The following is an 18,895-nucleotide window of genomic DNA, read 5'->3' as shown; positions in this document are numbered from 1 at the left end:
TTTTTAAAATTCGACAGTACATGTTTTATTGCAACTTGCAACAATCATGACATGGAACATGAACGAGATTACAAGGAAATTATGCATACAGGTTGAACACTGAGCACACAAAAAATTAGCTGATGAAATGAAGAGTTTCGCGCAAACTCGTCTGGTCGGGGTGAATCGCAAAACTTGACATTCCGTCAAAAAACGTGACATACAGGATGCCATTGATTTCATTCAGCTGCCGTGACACTGCACCATCAATCAATGCGACAAGTCCTCAGCAGTGGGTAAATATCGCTGAATGCTTCATATATCGCATCCTTAGTTGTGCTGCCTGCATGAAAACAAGGTTTAGTCAGCAGTAATCACCTTGCGGCCTGCAATTAGATTCAGTGTTGCTGGCAAGTGCGCACGCAATGCAATGCAATATTTTGCTATAGCCACCATGTCGTTATCTGCTCTCGCTAAAACCTATGTGTGTCACAAAAATCGCCTAAAGCAATGAGCCGACTATCCTGCGGCTTTCTGAACTTTACTTGTCGCCATATAATGAAAGCTTCCACAAAATAATATAAGCACCCTTACTTCCCCGTCTTGAAAATGTGCTCCACGAAGAACACGTCCAATCACTACACTTGAATTCCGGTATATCGAACTCAAAGATCGTGAAACAGATTGATATATGATAATTCGATGCATAAAAGCGGCAAAAAAACATGCTTATCTCTAACATGCAAGCAGCAATACACTGCACAAAACTAGTGAGGCATTTCTTACAGCGGCCCACCAGCATGCGGGAAGTGCACCGCTCCTTAGGCGTTGCTTGACCCAAACTGCTGCACGTCGAAGTCGCAGGAGATGGTGCTTTGCAACAAGCCATTGCCTGTCGGAGGTTGTCTGACCCTCTTAGCAGTAAATGATAAACAGAGTATTTTCATTCCGAGAATGGTACAGTTCATTCCAGCAACACCTTCGCCAACCAGGAGACCAAAGCTCAGCAGGAAAAACAGCCACTAGGCTTCCTTAGGTTGTCCTAACCGCATGAAAGCGAGGTGATAGAAAAGGTCCATTAGGAGAAGCACCACTTGCCACGAGTTCGATAAGCGTGCAAAACAGTGGTACATTTTTGCACGGGACTTTCAAAGCAATGTCCTAACTGTTCGATATACAGAATAATGCATTATTTCCTCAATAGTGGTCCCTAATTACAAACGTGCATATGATCAGAACCACAAGGGTATAAAGCAGAGCAAAAAAGTACAGGAAGGAGGCCTCACCTGTGAATACTATTTTGCCGGAGGCAAATATTATAACAGTGACGCGGGGATGCTCTGGGCGATATGTCAGTCCCGGAAAAAGTTCAGGCTCGTAACTGAAAAGATAAAGCGCACTTTATTGCTGAACCGCCCCAAAGACGAAGACAAAGCTTAGAGGAGGACAATAAAAGTGCCTAATACGAAGAGAGATTTCAATACCAAGCACAATTTCATTGAAAATCCTGACTTCTATGCACTCCGAGAGCTTTGTTGGAACCACTGAAACACTTGCGCACGGCACATAGAAAAACAAAACTTTCCTCAGCCTCTAAAAAGCCACTGCACTGTTTGCAAAAAAAAAAACTCACCCCTCCTAATCCGCCTGTCTAACTATTCCTGAGTATGCTGAGTGCTTCGAAAATGATCCTGGTTACGCAGTCCCGGTGCTAAAATTTAAGTGCATTTAGAGAGCTGAGCACAGCCACAGTCAGCCACAATGTTTGATAACCTTATGTTACTTAACGCTCAGTCTGGCCGACATGATTCTATGGTAAAACAGGTCTCATGAAGAAATTGTTTCTGACACGAGCAAAATTTAATCGTGCAATAAATAGTACAGCAGCCAATACCTCGACGCTAATCACATTCATCATGGTCTTCCCACCACCGCGCAGAAAAGCATACAAACGCTAAGCACTGTAGCCGATTTTTCTATCCTGTTGAAAATATGACGAAGATGCAAAACCAACACCGCTTTCCATTCCCTTATTCTTATTAAAGTGTTGTGGAGATTTAGTGCAATAAAACGTTATTTAGAGAAGAACGCAGATTTCGGCACAACAAAACAATCCGATCATCTAACCACCCAAAGGCTCTTTCACTGCCAATCGGGTGAAACACAATGGAAGCAAGAATTTTGAACGGCTGATTTCCACACAAACAAAACCATGTCCATCTCTGCCACATCTTGCACGCTAACTGAAATACAAGAGGAATTTAGTCAACCTAGGCTAATATCATCGAACCGCATGCTCGTTCGGCAAATCCAACAGTATATCCGCGAATAATTATTTGCATTTGTTTTCTTGTCTAATGCAGCTGAAAACTCCCTCTCTCACACTCTCTCTTTCTCTCTCGGGAGTGCGTCTGCTAGGAACCATGTAATTTCGAACGGACGAATAACTAAGTTTGCTGGATCACTGCTTATCCCGCTATATACATGCAGTAACTGCACAGCGCTTGAGCAGGAAGAGAAAGGAGCAACGATTTGCTGTGTATTCATAAGATATAGAACTCGGAAGACGATTCATAAGATATAGAACTCGGAAAATATAAGCCAATAGGTCAAATCATTGAAACAATGATGTAAACACCTGTCACCAAGAATATGACACTTGTTGCGCAACTAGACACTGAGCTGTGCATAGCCATATATTTTACGTGATTAAGCGATGCGCCACTGACCAGTGATGACAGGTGCTGCCACCGGTCCCGAGCAACCTCTCACAAGCAATCATTAATTTAACTGCCACCTGAAACGGTTGGCAGTTTGCTCACAATCCAGTGGACGTAGCGATAAGGCCGCACAGCTCCACTTAGGCGGTATAGCTTCGTTCCTTCTGTCAGCATTATTGGTCGATTTCTCGCTAATGGTATGCGACGTTAACGTTAACACAGGCTTTTCTGAACACGGGCTCCTTAATGCTATCGAGTTAAAATTGCACTGACGGTGGCACCAGCCTTCCCGCTAGTTGATGTTGATAATACGTTTTTGAGCATGCAAGATATGTAAGCGTTTTGAGGAGGCCGTTCGGACGTTGAAAGGGGAGTGGGCAGCTAGGATTAAAAATCTCCAATGGAACCTGAAGGTAGAACGAGAGGAACGGATTAAGCTAGAAACTCAAGTCGCCGAGTCGCTTAAGAGAGAGGAGGCTAATGCCGACCTGTTGGAGCGAATTTTCGGCGAGCTTAAGGAGGAGCGGGAAAAGCACACCTAGCTAGAAGAGCAGCTAGAAGCGCTCAGGTCGCGGCCGGCAGGGCACCCCGGTTCGAAGCAGTGTCAGGTGGGGGACGAGTCTCATCGATCCTACAGTGCTGTAGCAAAGCAGGCATTGAGAGGGGAAGACAGGTAAAAACGGGCACGGAGACTCGCGACAGTAGCGTACGGCTGCGGGTGAGACAGCTACTGCGATCCGGAGGGCAACAGTCACAGTCAGGAAGCGAGCAGTTAAAGCGCAGGAGAGTTCTGGTAGTCGGTGGCTCAAACATGGCGAGGGTTGAGGGAGGCGTTTTGATGACAGTGAAGGCGGAAAGGCGGGTGCACGTGGAGGCCCAATCAGGGAAGTGTATGGTAGATGCAATGGCCAAAGCCCAGGAAGTGGTGGGGGGCAACATGGATGGCGAACACCTTGTCGTTATCCATGCTGGTCTCACCGATATCCTGAAGGCGAGGAGCCACGAACATTTGCAGTGTTTGTTCGTTCTTCAGGGTCTTCGCCTAGGGATCCATAGAAAGTTGGCAGCACCCGTGGCTGCTGCAGTATGATCGGTGTCGACATCTTCGGCTAGCTTGCGGTGCTCGTAGCAGCGTCTTTTCGCTGTCTGGTGCAGTCGGGCAGTGTCCCAAACTCAGGCTCCTCTCCCTGGAGACGTCGGCTGGCTCGTCCTCGGGTGTGAAGCGCTGAGGGCTGGCTTCACGACTTGAAAGGGGGCGTCCAGAGTATGGAAGGCTACCCAGCACCTCCACCAGATATCACGTAGTGGTGACGGCAGTCGAAGCAGCGATGAAGACGGACAAAAGAGGTCTTCTAAAAGAAAACTGTTTATTGGTCTGATGCGCCCAAAATGGACTGAGTCACTTGGCGGCGGCGAAGCGACAAGCGTGCTTGGCTGTCGTCGAACAGAATGCCCGCCGCCGTCAGCCGTGCTCAATTTAAAGCTGATGGCGAACTTTCGAGATAAAGCATGCAAAGTTACTAGAACATTCCAGAAAAACGTAGAATCGGCTCTGCCTGGCTGCGATCAATCGAGGTAATCCTAGTCACGTCTTGCGTCACAAAAAAGCGATAAATTTGTGTGGCGGCAGATTTGAAGAATGAACAAACACTGCAAATGTTCGCGGCAATATCGAGAAGCAGTTAGAAGTCGGGATCCGTAGGCTTAGAGAGGCCTCTGAGAGTGTGCATGTGACAATATGCACAATCCCAGAGGTCCAGAGGCAGGCTAGCGAAGCGGAAAGGAGGGTCTTTGAGGCTAACCGTGTAATTAGGTTAATGAGTTGACAACTAGGATACGAAGTATTGAAAGTTAAAAGGGAAGTGTACGAGGCAAGCCCCTACCTTTTTGCACAGGATGGCAATCACTACGGTGCTGCCACTGGCAACAGTGTGGGTAGTAGGATAGGTTGCTAGGCAACAGCTTTTTTCGGGGGGACCCAGAGCTCTGAGGGAACCAGTGTAGAGAACGAAAAACCAAGGTCAAAAGGACGATGGAACCATAGGAGAAGAAATAGACACAAATGCCAGGGCCAAGTTAATTCAGATATGGGTTTCATTAACCTGCAAGGTGGCAGGAATATAGTGAAATGGGAGGAAATACAAGAACCGTTAAGGCATCAAGAAATAATGTTACATGGTTTAGTGGAAACGCATCTTAGAGACATGGAGCAACCACCCTGTAACCCAGACTACGCGTGAGAATATTGCAATAGAACAGAGGGCAGCAGAAAGGGAGTGGAATTGGGGCATTCATTCATAAAAGTATGAATTTTCAAAGGGTTAAACTGGCATGCAAGGAACATATATGGCTAATAGGAAAAGTGGCAGAGGAGCAAACACTCCTTTGCTTTGTGTACCTGTGTACAGGAGCTAATTCCAAAGAAAAAAACAGGAAAATGTTAGAATGTATTGCAAGCGATATTGTTGAGCTAGGAAGACAAGACGATATAATTACAATAGGCAGCATGAACGCATATACACAAGACCTGGATGAGTACACAGATTCGACAGGAAGCATGCTGCTGGGTATATGTGACAGGCATGATTTTGTTCTGTGCAACAGTACCGAGAAGTGTGAAGGGCCCATAACATGGGAGGCAAGGAGTCTGCACTGAACGATTGGTTATGCACTGTCATAGAGGATGTATATTATATTAGAGGTAATGAGCATAGATGAACATGGTTCCAGAAGTCTAGGTAGTGACCAAAAACGTATCAAGCTGAGTTTCAGAAGAGAACAATGTAGGACTGAAGCGAGATGAACAATCAGAGGGGAATTTTTATTCAGAAAAGCAATTGGAAAGAACATCCAAACAAATTGAGAAAGTAATTTTTGAGGATAATGAAACAGAATGGACTTATATACTAAATTAACTCGATTACTTGAGCTAGAGCTAGCTAAGGTGCGAGTAAAGCGAAAAGGAAAAAGGCGCAAATCCAAGGGTTGGTACGATGAGGAGGTCCAAAGGGCAATATATAAATGTCAGGAAACGTCCAGGGAACAGATATTCCAAGTAGAGGGGGGAACCACAAGTTGAAGTAGACAGAAAATGGGGTACCTCCATAAAGTGTAGAAGGTAAGCATCCTATTTGATTAATGAGAAAATTAGAACAAAGGGTGCCCATTGGATGTCAAAAATAAATCAAAAGGATAGAGAAGCAGCTCAAAAATTCTGGAAACATCTAAATGCAATGAGTAATGAGACTAGGCTAAAGAAAAGGTTTACTGTTGCAGATCAAGGTTTTCGACTAGAAGGGAATTAAGCAATGAAACACATAGGAACAAGAATGACAAAAATTTTGAGAAATGTTGCACATAATTTATCGGAAGAGGATAGACCAGTTACTGCAATTCCTTCACTTAATCAAAGAGAGTGGGAAAGGACAGAGAAAAAGGTTCCAAGTGGCACATCAACAGGACCAGATATTATTCTGATTATGTTAATAAAGAAGCTAGAACCAAAAGCCAAGCAAATATTAGTACAGGTAGTAAATAAAATAATAGTGCATGGCAAAGTCTCCGATGAATGGCGATTAAGTAGAATGAACATGATATATAAGGAAAAGGGGGACAAAGCTGACGTAAGTAACTACTGTCCCATAACAGTGACATCTGTGGTTTTACAGAGTGGTGATGCAGATTATAAACGACAGACTGCTAGCTTGGATGAAGAATAACGGGGTGCTAGGATAGCGACAGAATAGCTTCCGGAAACATACGAGTTGGAAGACAATCAGTTTTCATTGATGCAGTGTATAGAGATTGCTGAAAAGGAACACAGGCCCATATCGCTAGCATTTTTGGATATTAGGGGAGCCTACGACAACGTTATTCAAGAGTATTTGTGGGACATACTAGGCACATTGGATGTGAAAGATGGAGTAAATAATCTTTTAAAAGATATATATATATATATATATATATATATATATATATATTTATATATATATATTATAACAAGGAAGGTTTGCAGAAGTTGATAGACATATGTGGTACAGAGGAATATAGAATAGATTTTAAGTTTAGTAAGGAAAAATCTGCAGCCATTATATTTAATGATGAGGGTGGCAAACATAGAATACAGGAGTTCACGCTAGAAGTGGATGTGTAGAAGTGTCTTGGAGTGTGGATGAATAACGGTGCTGAGTATCTGACAGAGCATAAAATACGTAATGAATAAAGCTGCTAGGATTGCAGCTGTCATGAAAATAGGGCACTGTGGAATTACAATAGGTACGAGGTGGTAAGAGGGATCTGGAAAGGGGTGATGGTTCCTAGCCTGGCTTTCGGTAATGCGGTCCAGTGCATGGGACGAGATGTTCAAGCAAGGTTAGAAATCAAACAACCCAGCATATGGAGGCTGGTCTTGGAAGCACATGGCAATACACCAAATCAGGGAATACAGGGTGTTATGGGATGCTCGTCATTCGAGAGCAGAGAAGCTAGCAGTAAGATAGCATATGAGGAGCGATTGAGAAAAATAGGGGAAAAGCAGTGGGCTAGGAAAGTTTTCAGATACCTGTATATAAAGAATGTTGACACGAAATGGAGAAAGCGAACCAGAAAAGTGACAAAAAATATTTGGATAGCAGTAGAGGGGCAAATCAGCAATTATCAGTTAAGGAAAAGGTTAAAGAGACAGAGAGATCTCTGTGGAAAACAGGGATGCTGACAAAATCGCCACATGGAACATACAGCTTCATTAAGCAGAAAATTGTCAAAGAAAATATCTATGATAATTGTAGGGGAAGTTATTTGTTGTTTGAGGCCAGGATGTGAGTTTTGCGGACTAAGACATATAGAGTCAGTACCACGAGATAGACGCGTTGTGGGTTGCGTGCGGAGAGGAGGAGGAAACGGCTGAACACTTGATATTTTTCTATAAAGGGTTCACCCTACAGTGGAGAGCAGCGGGGCTGGTTTATCCAAGGCATTGGGGTCTAAGGACAGTGAAGAGAAAGTATATTTTAACCGGTTAGAAGTAACCAAGCGAAGGTTATCTGATTGGTGGCTAAAATCAAGGCAAGCGCAAAATTTGTTGTCATGGATAGATGGCTTGAGGCATCGCCCGATTTAATGAGTTCAGCCTTATCCATCCATGCATCCATGAACGTCAAATCAACTACTCAGTACCACAAAGCGCCTTCTGTTGAATCATGTCTACAGTAACTCACCTTCACGACAAACAGCCTGTACGAATGTTCCACGAGGAATCTGAGAACATATGGGTGACACACCTGGTTATTGAGGGTTCTTGTGTTCGGTCTGCCACATTAATGATTGTGGAAACCTGTAGCCATCAGGCTTCACAATGAATACATAGTCGTGCTAGAGTGAACTCAGGTTGTGTTTTGATCGTACAGCATTACCCACCACTACACGAGTTAGTATTGCTGGTTGTTGGCTTCGCTCTCAAGCGTGGAAACTGCTTCGTGCAATGGATGAAGTAGTTATTCCGGAAATCAGCAAGTTTTTGAAGTGTTTTCTACAGCTTCAAACATTTAGGAAAATATAACCCACTTGTAAAGAATGTCATAATCATCATCGTCAGCCTGACTACGCCCACTGCCAAGCAAAGGCTGCTCCCATGTCTCTGCAATTAACCCTGTCCATTGCCAGCTGCGCACACACTATGCCTGCAAAATTCTTAATGTCATCTGCCCAATAACCTTCTGCCGCCCCCTGCTACCAAATTTCAAGAAACTTTCTGCGAGAATAAACTGCGTTCAATCGGCGAGTACACACGATAGCACTTCCTCTGAGAGCTATTACTCTGAGGGTAAAAATTCTCTATTGCAGCGTCTTGAAAGCTTGAAGGTGCTTTACGACATTCCTGGAGATCACATAATGAAGTAACGAGTTTTTTTTTCTGAAATGAGCCAAAGTTTGCAGTAATGGAAAGCTCAAACATATGTTTTACTTTTTAAAAAAGCTGTGAGAACAAAAGGTTAAGGCCTCGAAAATCTGCACGCAAATCCTTGTTTGAATAAAAAAATGAGGCAGATCCTGCTGATGCACCGATCAAAATGCTGATGCACTGATCATAAAGCTGATACACATATCAGGAAAGAAAACAGTCAAAAGACGGAACACGGTGAAGAGACGAGGCACGCACACAACGAATGAACTAGCAACTGTGCTTTATTGACGTACATAACATCCTTAAAATGAACAATCGTGGAAGAAAGATAACGTGTTAACAGCTCAAGGAACGTATCCACAGAAGTGACGCATGCGTTTCGAAAGGCAACTTGGTCCTGCTGTTCAATCAGCTCACGCATCGCAACAAATAGATTGCCATGGAGGATGCTGTAAAACAAGTCCTCAATGTCAATTGAAAATGCACTGTTGGCTCCAGGGATGCCTTTGTCGAGAACTTCAGTCACTGCAGCCATGCTCGCAACACAGTAAGGGTCCTGAACAGTAATGAACTGTAGATGTTGCTGCAAATACTGGCCCACTAACTTCTGCCAAGTGCCTGCCTCTGTCACAATGACTCTCAAATTCACTCAGCCTTGTGCATTTTTGCAGAGAAAAGCAGCTAGAGTCAATTCCCTTTGCTATTCTTCACCCTTTGAGACAGCTTATCAATGTAGTCTCACAGTTGCAGACATCAATTTTGAGGGGTTAATTGCGCTTCGCAGGCTTGAAGTTCTTGTCAACGGCTGCCAACGCCTTTTCCCCAAACGTGGTCGTGGGAAGAACCAGAACCACGCCTTCTTAATCCGCCTGAAGAAGCGTAAACTCGGTTTCTGTGAAGTAGTCTACAACTCCGTGAAGAATGTGGTTGTATAGAATGTGGCGGTATACAGAATTCCGCTTACCTGTGAAAAAGTATATATTGGCCGAACAGGCCGCTGTATTAATGAAAGATTGAGAAAGCACCACAACTCTCTGTCCCCTACTGATGGCGCTAACTTGCCTCGACATTGCCGGGAATGCGGCTGTTACCCGCTCTTTTCAAATGTTAGTACTGTTGATAGAGGCAAGGAAAAAGTGGAGGGCGAAATTCTCTAAGCGTTCCTTGTTAGTATGCAAGAGGATGATTGCATAAGCAATCCTTCATTCACCCTTATGCAGAAGCAACTAAGCTTCCTTTAACAATGGCGCAAGATCGCAGCTTATCTTTAGATGCAAGATTGTTTGACTGAGCTGCGCAAGCTTTGCCACCGTTTCCTGTGAGACAGTTTCCCTCAATAAAGTACAGTTGTTAGTCCAGTCGTCGTCTGTGTACCTCGTCTCCTCGCTGTGTTCTGTCTTTTGACTAGTTTTTTTTTCCTGAACATGTACCAACTGACCCAGATTTCAGCTCTACTACTATAATCAAAATGCATCATGATATAGAGTTGCTCTAACATGTAAAGCATATATAAACTGGGATAGCACTGCGGTATGTGCCGTTAACAGACATGTGCTTTTCACGGATTGTGTTCAGGTTAGTTTGCCTCGTTTTGGATAAAAGCCCATTGTGCATCAGAGCAGGAAAGTAATGAGACCCTTAAGAAAAACCACTATGCTTCTAGGCCGACATCCATAATTGCTGATCCTGACCTGCAGTGGAAGCTTCCAGTATACGTGCTCTGCAGGGAACATATACTCGAAATGCCCACGAGTGGGCATGTGCACTGTGGTCTGGGCTGAATGACTGCAGACCCAAATGTGCAGGCGTCGGGTGCCTCATGGCAGCTGCACAATTTTGCTTGTTACATCATCTTCGCTGTATCTCTTCACTTCCTGTTGCATCTCTCACAGAGGTGCAACAGGAAATATTGCGCAACATACGCCGTGAATGCTTACCATTTATATTTAGGCACGAAAAGCATTTAAAGCCAAGTTTCTATCATTGCAATTTTTTTCATCCTAATCAACATGGCTTCCACAAAGGTCGTTCCTGTGATACACAACTTGCTCTCTTCCTTAATGACTTACATGCATGTCTAGATCATAAGGTTTCTACGGATGCTATATTCATACATTTTGAAAAAGCGTTTGATAAAGTCCCTCATGCAACCCTCATTCTTAAATTTTCACGCCTAAACCTTCATCCTTTGGTTCTGGATTAGATCCGTGCTTCCGTAATGGATTGTTATCAATTCGTTCACGCTAATTCTCATTTGTCCTCACTTTGCGCTGTTCTGTCTGGCGTTCCGCAAGGATCTGTCTTAGGCCCCCTTCTATTTCTTATTTATATAAATGATTTCCCCTCTAAGATCACTTCTAACATACACCTATTTGCCGACAAATGTGTCATCTATTGCCCAATAGTCAACCAGTCCGACATTACCATCCTCCAAGACCTCCTACGTGTACAAGAGCTTTCTTAATGGACCGTTATCAATTCGTTCACGCTAATTCCCAATCGTCCTCACTTTGCCCTGTTCTGCCTGGCATTCCGCAAGGATCTGTCTTAGGCCCCCTTCTATTTCTTAATTATATAAATGATTTGCCCTCCAGCATCACTTCTAACATACAGCTATTTGCTGACAATTGTGTCAACTATTGCCTGATAGTCAACCAGTCCGACATTACCATCCGCCAAGACCTCCTATGTGTACAAGAGCTTTCTTAATGAACCGTTATCAATTCGTTCACACTAATTCCCAATCATCCTCACTTTGCCCTGTTCTGCCTGGCATTCCGCAAGGATCTGTCTTAGGCCCCCTTCTATTTCTTAATTATATAAATGATTTGCCCTCCAACATCACTTCTAACATACACCTATTTGCTGACGAATGTGTCATCTATTGCACGGTCCTGTAAAACCAGTTCTTGTCTCTACTACCTTTGCCACAAATGTTTGTGCAATTTCCACCAAATAATTGTCTCTAAAGTTAATCTACCAGAGCTTTCACAAGTTGTTAAGAGGTTGCCAGCTGCTGCTCCCCGTCCTGATGGTGTCACTACAAAGATGCTCAAGACTCTTTTTGCGGAGTCTCCCGACTGCTTGTAATACCTAGTAAACTGTGCTATCAAACATGCTTGGATACCTTCCTAGTGGAAGCTGGCCAAGGTGATCCCTTTACTTAAAAATCATGGTGGAAGCTATGATTATGGTAATAATAGGCCTATTTAGTTAACATGGAACGTGGTAAAATTAATATAAAAGGTGTTACTAATTCGGGTTTCAGCCCCTTCATGGACCACAGAACTATTCTGAGCCCGTGTCAACTCTGTTTCCGGCTACAATATTCGATAAGGAATGCACATGCTGATCTTGAGAGCCGAACTCGCTTTGCTCGTGGTGAACGCCTGAACGCTGCTTTTGTTACGCTAGCCATCTCCAAAACTTACGACAGTGTAGAACACTCCATCCTAATACATAGCTTGCAGTCTCTTCAGTTTCCAGATTATTTAGTAGCATGGTTATCTGCATTTCTCTATAGCAGCAAATTTTGTTACGTCCATAATGGTGTTCATTCAAAGGAGTACAAACGAGAGACATACCGCATGGAGCTGTCCTTTCACCTGTGCTGTTTAATGTTCTGCTGAGCTCCAGCTCCATTTCTCTCCATCGCCACGTTCGCACTTGCAGCCATATAGAAGACTGCGTTTTTTGTGGCTGCACCTGATATACATTCCCTCTATGATCAGTTGTAATCATATTTGAGCACTCTTGAGCACTGTCTGAGCAGCTTTCACTTGAAATTAAATGTTAACAGTTAACAGTTAAACATTAACAGTTAAAATGTTCTCTCTATAGGATCCTGTAGTGGTCTCTCTTACATGTCAATTACAACCAATACCTCAGGTTCCATCTCTGAAACATGTAGGGGTCATTTATGATGAGAAACTCACCTGGCGGCCCCACATTGACCATGTCGCAGTAAAAGGGGCTTGTACCGCGGGCATGTTCCCTAGATTGTGCTGTCATCGGGATAGCATGCGCAGAGATACGCTACTAATGATTTGCATAATATACGTCAGGCCCATCTTAGAATTCCGATCTGTGTTGTTTGCAGGCTCAGCTACATACAAACTTCATCCTCTCATCCTTCTGAGAGGGAAGCGCTTCGAATGTGCCTTGGCCTCCACAAATTTGTGGCTATCAATGTGCTGTACCTTGACGTCTGCATTCCTGCTCTCTTATCTCGACTTCACTTTCTAACTGTGAAGACTTACATATGATTCCATGAATCACAGTTCTACTGTTCGCAGAGCAATTTCTGTTGCCAGCCGAGCTCCTTTTTTGGTGCCCACAGGTTTCGTTTTCATACCCCACAGGTTGTGCTTGTGCAAAGACTATTTGGGCCTTTAGATGTGAAAAATGTATAACATCCTTCCAGTGTTAAGCAGCGGGCCCTCTATCCACATTGTGTTTTCGATGACATTTTCCCCAAAATGCAAAACATTTACCACTCGGTATTCTAAATGGTGAACTAGAAGATCATTTACGGGCCCCACCTAAAAATATTGCAATAGCAAGTGGCGCCTCGCAAATCAGTGAAAAGGCAGGTGTGGGAATATTCTGTTTGCGTTTACACTGGTCCTCTTCTCTGCACCTTCCGGACTCCACCCCTATCTTTCAAGCAGTCTCTGGCAGTAGTACTTGTTTTACGGAAGCTAGACCCCTAAATACTACAGCAGCAGTCATTACCTATACCTATCTTTATCTTTTTGTTCGTTTCTCGCAGCGCATGTTGACACTCCCACTTTAAAAATGCTACCCCTGCTTCCTTCACATTCGAGCCTTGCTGATTTAATAGAGGCTTGAAGTCGCAGCAGTGTGACAGTAAACGAAATACGTGATAACCTCGCAAAGACTTTCCTAAGTGGCCCTGTGTTGCCTATCCTCCCAGCTACAGCCTATATCACAGCATCTAGGTTTTGGCGAAGTGCGTTATTAAGCACACAAGACACAGTACTTTTAACATCGGCGGATTATCAGCACCTGAGATATTGTTGGAGCAGAGAAGTTTGTCAATCTTGGCACCTTATATCTGATGAGACTGCGCTGCCATATCCACACAGGTTTGGTTTGGCGCTATCTCTCCTCTGTGTATTATTTTTGGCTCTGTTGTCGCCATGTCACTTCTTTGAGAAAATAGTTGCTAGAGGAGCCTTTGCAGCATATTGGGCTTAGTTTGAGCAGCCCGCTCTTGCTACCATTTGGTGCCACCATGCTTGTGTTCAGCCTAAGATCTGTTTGCACCGCTGTTCAAAATTTCTTGCTAGCCTCATCGACTGCCATGGCAAGTGTTACAATATTTTTTTTCTGTCCATTATTTCATTTTGACTTCATTATTCTTTTTTAATTCCTCTTTATTTTTTTATTTTAAACTCCTGTCTCTTCTCAGGCTATGCCCTTGTTGAGGTAGAATTCACCAGTGTTGCTTTCCCACGTGCTCTACCTTTGCCTTTATCTCGTACAGGTGACTAGCAACCTCTGCCTCCTGATTCTTGGCCGATCCCCCAGTGAAGGTATGGGCCATCTTTTGAAAGGCTAACAACAACATCCAACTTGCACATAAAGGCACTGTCCCGTCTTCAATCTCCTAGTTAACAGGTACCCGTAATTTCGGCATCCAATCTGTCGCCCTATGCCCTGTTACTACTTCTATATGCCCCTTTAACACTCCTGTTCCCAGCAATTCACTGCCTGTGTCTTGGCCACTCCCCCATAGTGAGTATGTGCAATATTTATTTGAGGCCAACAAACCAACACGCCCACACACTGCCTTGCCACAGTGTGTCTTACCATCCTTGCTGAAATTAAATAGAGGAAGCAACATCTTCAGTGCCTCTAATTAGAGACCTGGAAAATTTGAGGTCCAGGCCAAAAATGCCTAGCCCACTAAAACAATCCAGCCTTATGCACATCCCATGCAGATGGTAGGAAAGCGACATAACAGAGAAGACTCAAAATCTCTGGCAGCAGAAGAAAAAACAAATGCAACTAAGGCACGATGACTCTGTTCTTATTGTTGCTCTAGTGAAAGCACATACCCACGATGGCGATATGCCAGGGTTCATCAGTGAAGATTGCCAAGAGAAGAAGGCAAACTGGTGCCAAGCTATTTATTGTTTTTTAAGTAATAGGTCAGAGATTAATTGAAGTGTAAATAAAAAAATGGGAGACAAGATCAGAGAATTTAGTACATTAATATCACTGAAAGAGTTTTTAAATGTGGAAATTTTGGATTAAATTAGCAAGGGAATCGACCAGTAGCTATTATGTAATTGTGGAGGTATCCACAAACTTGATGCCATGCAAAACCTCTGGCTCTCGCACTGAAGGAGAGAAGAAGCAGGACCGACAAAGTGAATCCCATCTTTGTAATTGGAATTTCTTGATGGGTCCTTCTCTGATGTGTAAACCTTCAGCAAGAGAGTAGGAAATATTCCAATGTTTCTACTTCCCCACAAGTCACGCAAAGGTTTTTGGGAGACTGAACCCGCATTTACTTACGTAAAGATTTAAGCGGGGGATCATGCACTGCATGAGAGTCATCGCTACCTCACACTGCCGGGATTTACACGCGCTAGCCTTCTACGGGTACATGATATGTAGGCAGTCAACGGTAAAGAGCAAGGGATCGTTGCATGTGGTGGCTATATACTGATAACGCTGAATATGAGACATTCCTAACAGAGTGAGATTAGGGATGCTACAGGCAACAAGTGCATTCAGATCCGATTTTGCCAAGAAATCTGCTGCACCATTTTGAAAAATACTGCAGTGACCTGGAATACAAACCAGGCACACCTCTTTCACCCATCTGGGAATAAAAGACCTTATGAGCGGCTAAAGCGCTGGTGTCTCTGTGGACATCAGCGCCATCAAAACAGAGAGAGAGAATCTGAGAGGAATATCACCTCAGAAGCATTGGAGGGAATTTTCAAAGCAGCTAGCCCAAGAGCCATAAACTCCGCAAGAAATATGGGCGTGTAATCCGGCACACGAACTGAAAACCTTTAAAAAAGAGATTTTCAGAAATACCAACTGCTGCCTTTTGGCCAGCTCCAGATGCACCTGTACCAATCCCAATGTGATGTGGGAAACTTTCAAGGTGATCAGAGTGGAGACCAGTTAGCGGCCTGGCAGACAGATGCTTCGCATTAGGTGGGAAAATAAAACCAAAACCAATATCCACAGGGGACGTTGCATAAACAACTCTGCATACAAAATTGAGATCCACACCAATGTTCAATAAAAGGTTCTGAGTAAAAACAACTTGAGGCAGGTGGAAACTTGGCCAATGGCGAGGGAGAAGGAGGGCTGGGTGGGAGACAAAAATAGGTGTAGCCATACCAGGAGCAGATTCAAATGCCTGCAAAAAGTCCTGACAGTTAAAAGGTGGGAAAGGGAGTTAATGTCGGGAACACGAGCCTCCAGGTACAGAACTTCAGTAGAAACTGAGTGAGGCCGACCTAGGCAAAAGCATAGTGCGTGCCTTTCTGACAGCAGCAACGGATGAAGCTTATATTTAGGGGTGCTAGCAAAGAGTACGCAGCCAAATTCCAAAATAGCGTCTCCCGGCGCATGACAAGAGAGAGAGAGAGAGTGAGAGAATGATAAATGGAAGGGCAGAAAGGTTAACTAGGCTACGCCCAGTATGCTACCCTATGTGTGGAAAGTGGAACGGAGGGAGAGAGAAAAAGAAGAGGGGAAAGAGAGATCACTTTTTCACACCGTTGGCCATTTACTACAAGACCAAATTCTTATTACTTGTTCATAGCAGCCTACAGAGTGCACGCTCACGTTTCTCAACATTAGTCTTGATGTGGGGCCGCCAAATGTATAGCATCATAAGTAACGCCTAGCTACATCAAAGGTTCCACCTGTGATTTCTTGTTGGAGTGATAGTGTAACAAGATATATAAAGGCATGTTGGATTGAAAAACTAGCACGCAACTTTTGTGCACATTTAATACCAAATTAATCTTATCCAGCCTAACGTCGAGTGCACTGAAGTAAGCCTGGTGAGAAAGATATAGGGCATGAATGTCTGTTGCTGAGGCAAAGAAGGTTGTGTCATCTGGATAAGCATAAACTGTAAAGTCAGGGTGTACAAGACTGTCGCACATCAACATATTGAAAATAAGTAGGGGTGTGCGAATATTCGAAATTTTCGAATATTAACCGAATACTATATTTTAGTATTCGTATTCGATTCGAAAACCAAGTATTCGTGTTGTTTCGAATATTCGATGCGACGCGAATATTCTTGTTTAGCCGAATATTTTACTGCGGGCATCGTCGTTTGTTTCGGTTCGAAAGTCCTATCGACATCGACATAGCAACATGGCGGCGCTCAGAGCCATGCGTAACGTCGGGGTAGCTGATTGTGCTGGTGAGCTTCTTTGTGGCTATACCTGCGACGGCGCGTCCGACTCTGATTCGTGCCATGGCGAACTAAGGATGTGGAAACCGAAAAGGAAAGAGCGCTGCATGGAAATACTTTGTGAAGACATCGCCGTCGACGGCGGAGTGCACCACGTGCAGCAAAGTGCTTCGAACGCCTTCAGGTACGACAACGCCGCTTGTCAACCATTTGAAGCTGCATGCGGCCCAGATGAAAGAGTATCGAAAGATGGCTGCAGGTGTGCCGGAGAAAGATCAGCCGACCATGGCCGACTTCGTGCGCCCGACAGAGCCGCTTTCACAAAAGAAGACGCAAGCACTAAATAGCAAGGTCGCTGCCATGGTGGCGCTTGATTTGCAGCCCTACAGCGTCGTTGAAGACCGCGGGTTTAAAGAGCTGTTGGCAGCTGCTGTTCCAAACTATCGCCTACCGTCGCGCTCTACACTTTCGCGGGTGCTTGTTCCGCGCATGTATGACGATACGCGGAAGAAGGTGAAAATGGAGCTTAGAAACGCTTTTGAAGGCGGAACTGCAGCTGTTGCCTTTACCAGCGATATGCGGACATCGCGAGCGAACGAAAGCTACGTAAGCTTCACTTGCCATCTCCTAGCTCCTAATTTTCAAATACAGCGGTTCACGCTTAACACGCGTCATATGGCTGACAGTCACCGTGCTGAAAACATCGCAGCTATGCTGGACGAGATGTGCAGCGAGTGGGAGATACCCGACAACTGTGAAAAATACATCGTGACAGATAATGGGCGCAACATCCGTGCCGCTGTCAGGAGGCTCCCGTGGACTGAGCGATCGTGTTTCGCCCACACCCTGCAGCTAGCCCTTAACGACGCAAGATCTCGTACGCCGCCCATTGATCGTCTGTGCAAGAAGGCCAGACACATTGTTGGTCACTATAAGCACAGCTCATTGGCACAAAAAAGGCTAGAATACCAAAAAATACAGGCAAAGATCCTCTCCGTCTGGTGCAAGACGTAGAAACCAGATGGAACAGCCAGTACCTAATGCTATCTCGTCTCTTGGAACTAAAGGAGGCAGTCACTGTTGACCTTGCCACTTCAGACAACAGCATTGATGGGCTCAGTTCACAGGAATGGAAAGAGGCTTCTGAATATGTAGAAACGCTCAAGCCAGTCTTCGAAGCCACTGTTATCGCCAGTACAGATACGTATTCATCACTTTCAGCTCAAATACCACTCATTTTTGGAATGCTGCATTATCTTGCAAACTTCTTTGGTACTACTGGATTTCATACAGCCCTGGCATGCTCGATCAGATCAAGGTTCCCCCTGTATGCAGAGGACAAGGAGGCATGCCTGGCCATGTTTTTGGACCCACGCTTCAAATCCACCGTATTCAGAGCCGACAAGGAAAAGATATGGCTAAAAGATTTAGTGCTACAAAATCTGTCCCGGTGTGCTCCTGACCCAGAAGCTAAGAAACAGAGGCCAGAACTCTGTGCACAGCAGTCTTGTAATGTCTGGAATGCATTTGACAATTTACTGAAGAATGCTGTGGAAACTGAAGCAGTTTCTGCTGCAGGATGGGAGTTTGCAGCTTATTCAGAGGAGGCATTGTTGAAACGAGACAGTGACCCATGCGACTGGTGACGGAGCGTGGGTTCTTTCAGGTACCCTAGTCTGTCAAAGCTGTGCACGAAGTACCTCGCAATACCCGCCACTTCAGTGCCAAGTGAGAGGACATTTTCTGTGGCTGGAGAAGTCGTTTCAGCTAGAAGGGAAAGACTTCTGCCTGACCATGTGGAGCAGCTGGTTTTCCTTCACGACAACCTTTAATGTTCATCCCAGCAAAGTGCTTTTGTGCTTATGGCAAGAT

The 18,895-nt window shown here is 44.5% G+C and overlaps 1 protein-coding gene across 1 annotated transcript in view; it reads right to left on the bottom strand.

Annotated features, from left to right (window-relative positions):
• Positions 1–245: 245 nt before the first annotated feature.
• The window catches only part of LOC144102562 (TATA-box-binding protein-like), a 34,077-nt gene continuing 15,427 nt past the window's right edge, over positions 246–18,895 (bottom strand). The window contains exons 5-6 of the mRNA XM_077635802.1: positions 1,266–1,360; positions 246–322 (exon numbers count right to left, since the gene is read on the bottom strand). Of these exons, the coding sequence (XP_077491928.1) occupies positions 246–322; positions 1,266–1,360 (172 nt within the window). The remainder of the gene's footprint in view (positions 323–1,265; positions 1,361–18,895) is intronic.

This window comes from Amblyomma americanum, chromosome 8 (genome assembly GCF_052857255.1).
Source record: "Amblyomma americanum isolate KBUSLIRL-KWMA chromosome 8, ASM5285725v1, whole genome shotgun sequence".
NCBI classification, from domain to species: Eukaryota; Metazoa; Arthropoda; class Arachnida; order Ixodida; family Ixodidae; genus Amblyomma; species Amblyomma americanum.
Note: the sequence above shows the minus strand (reverse complement) of the source record. Positions and strands in the feature narration are given on the sequence as shown.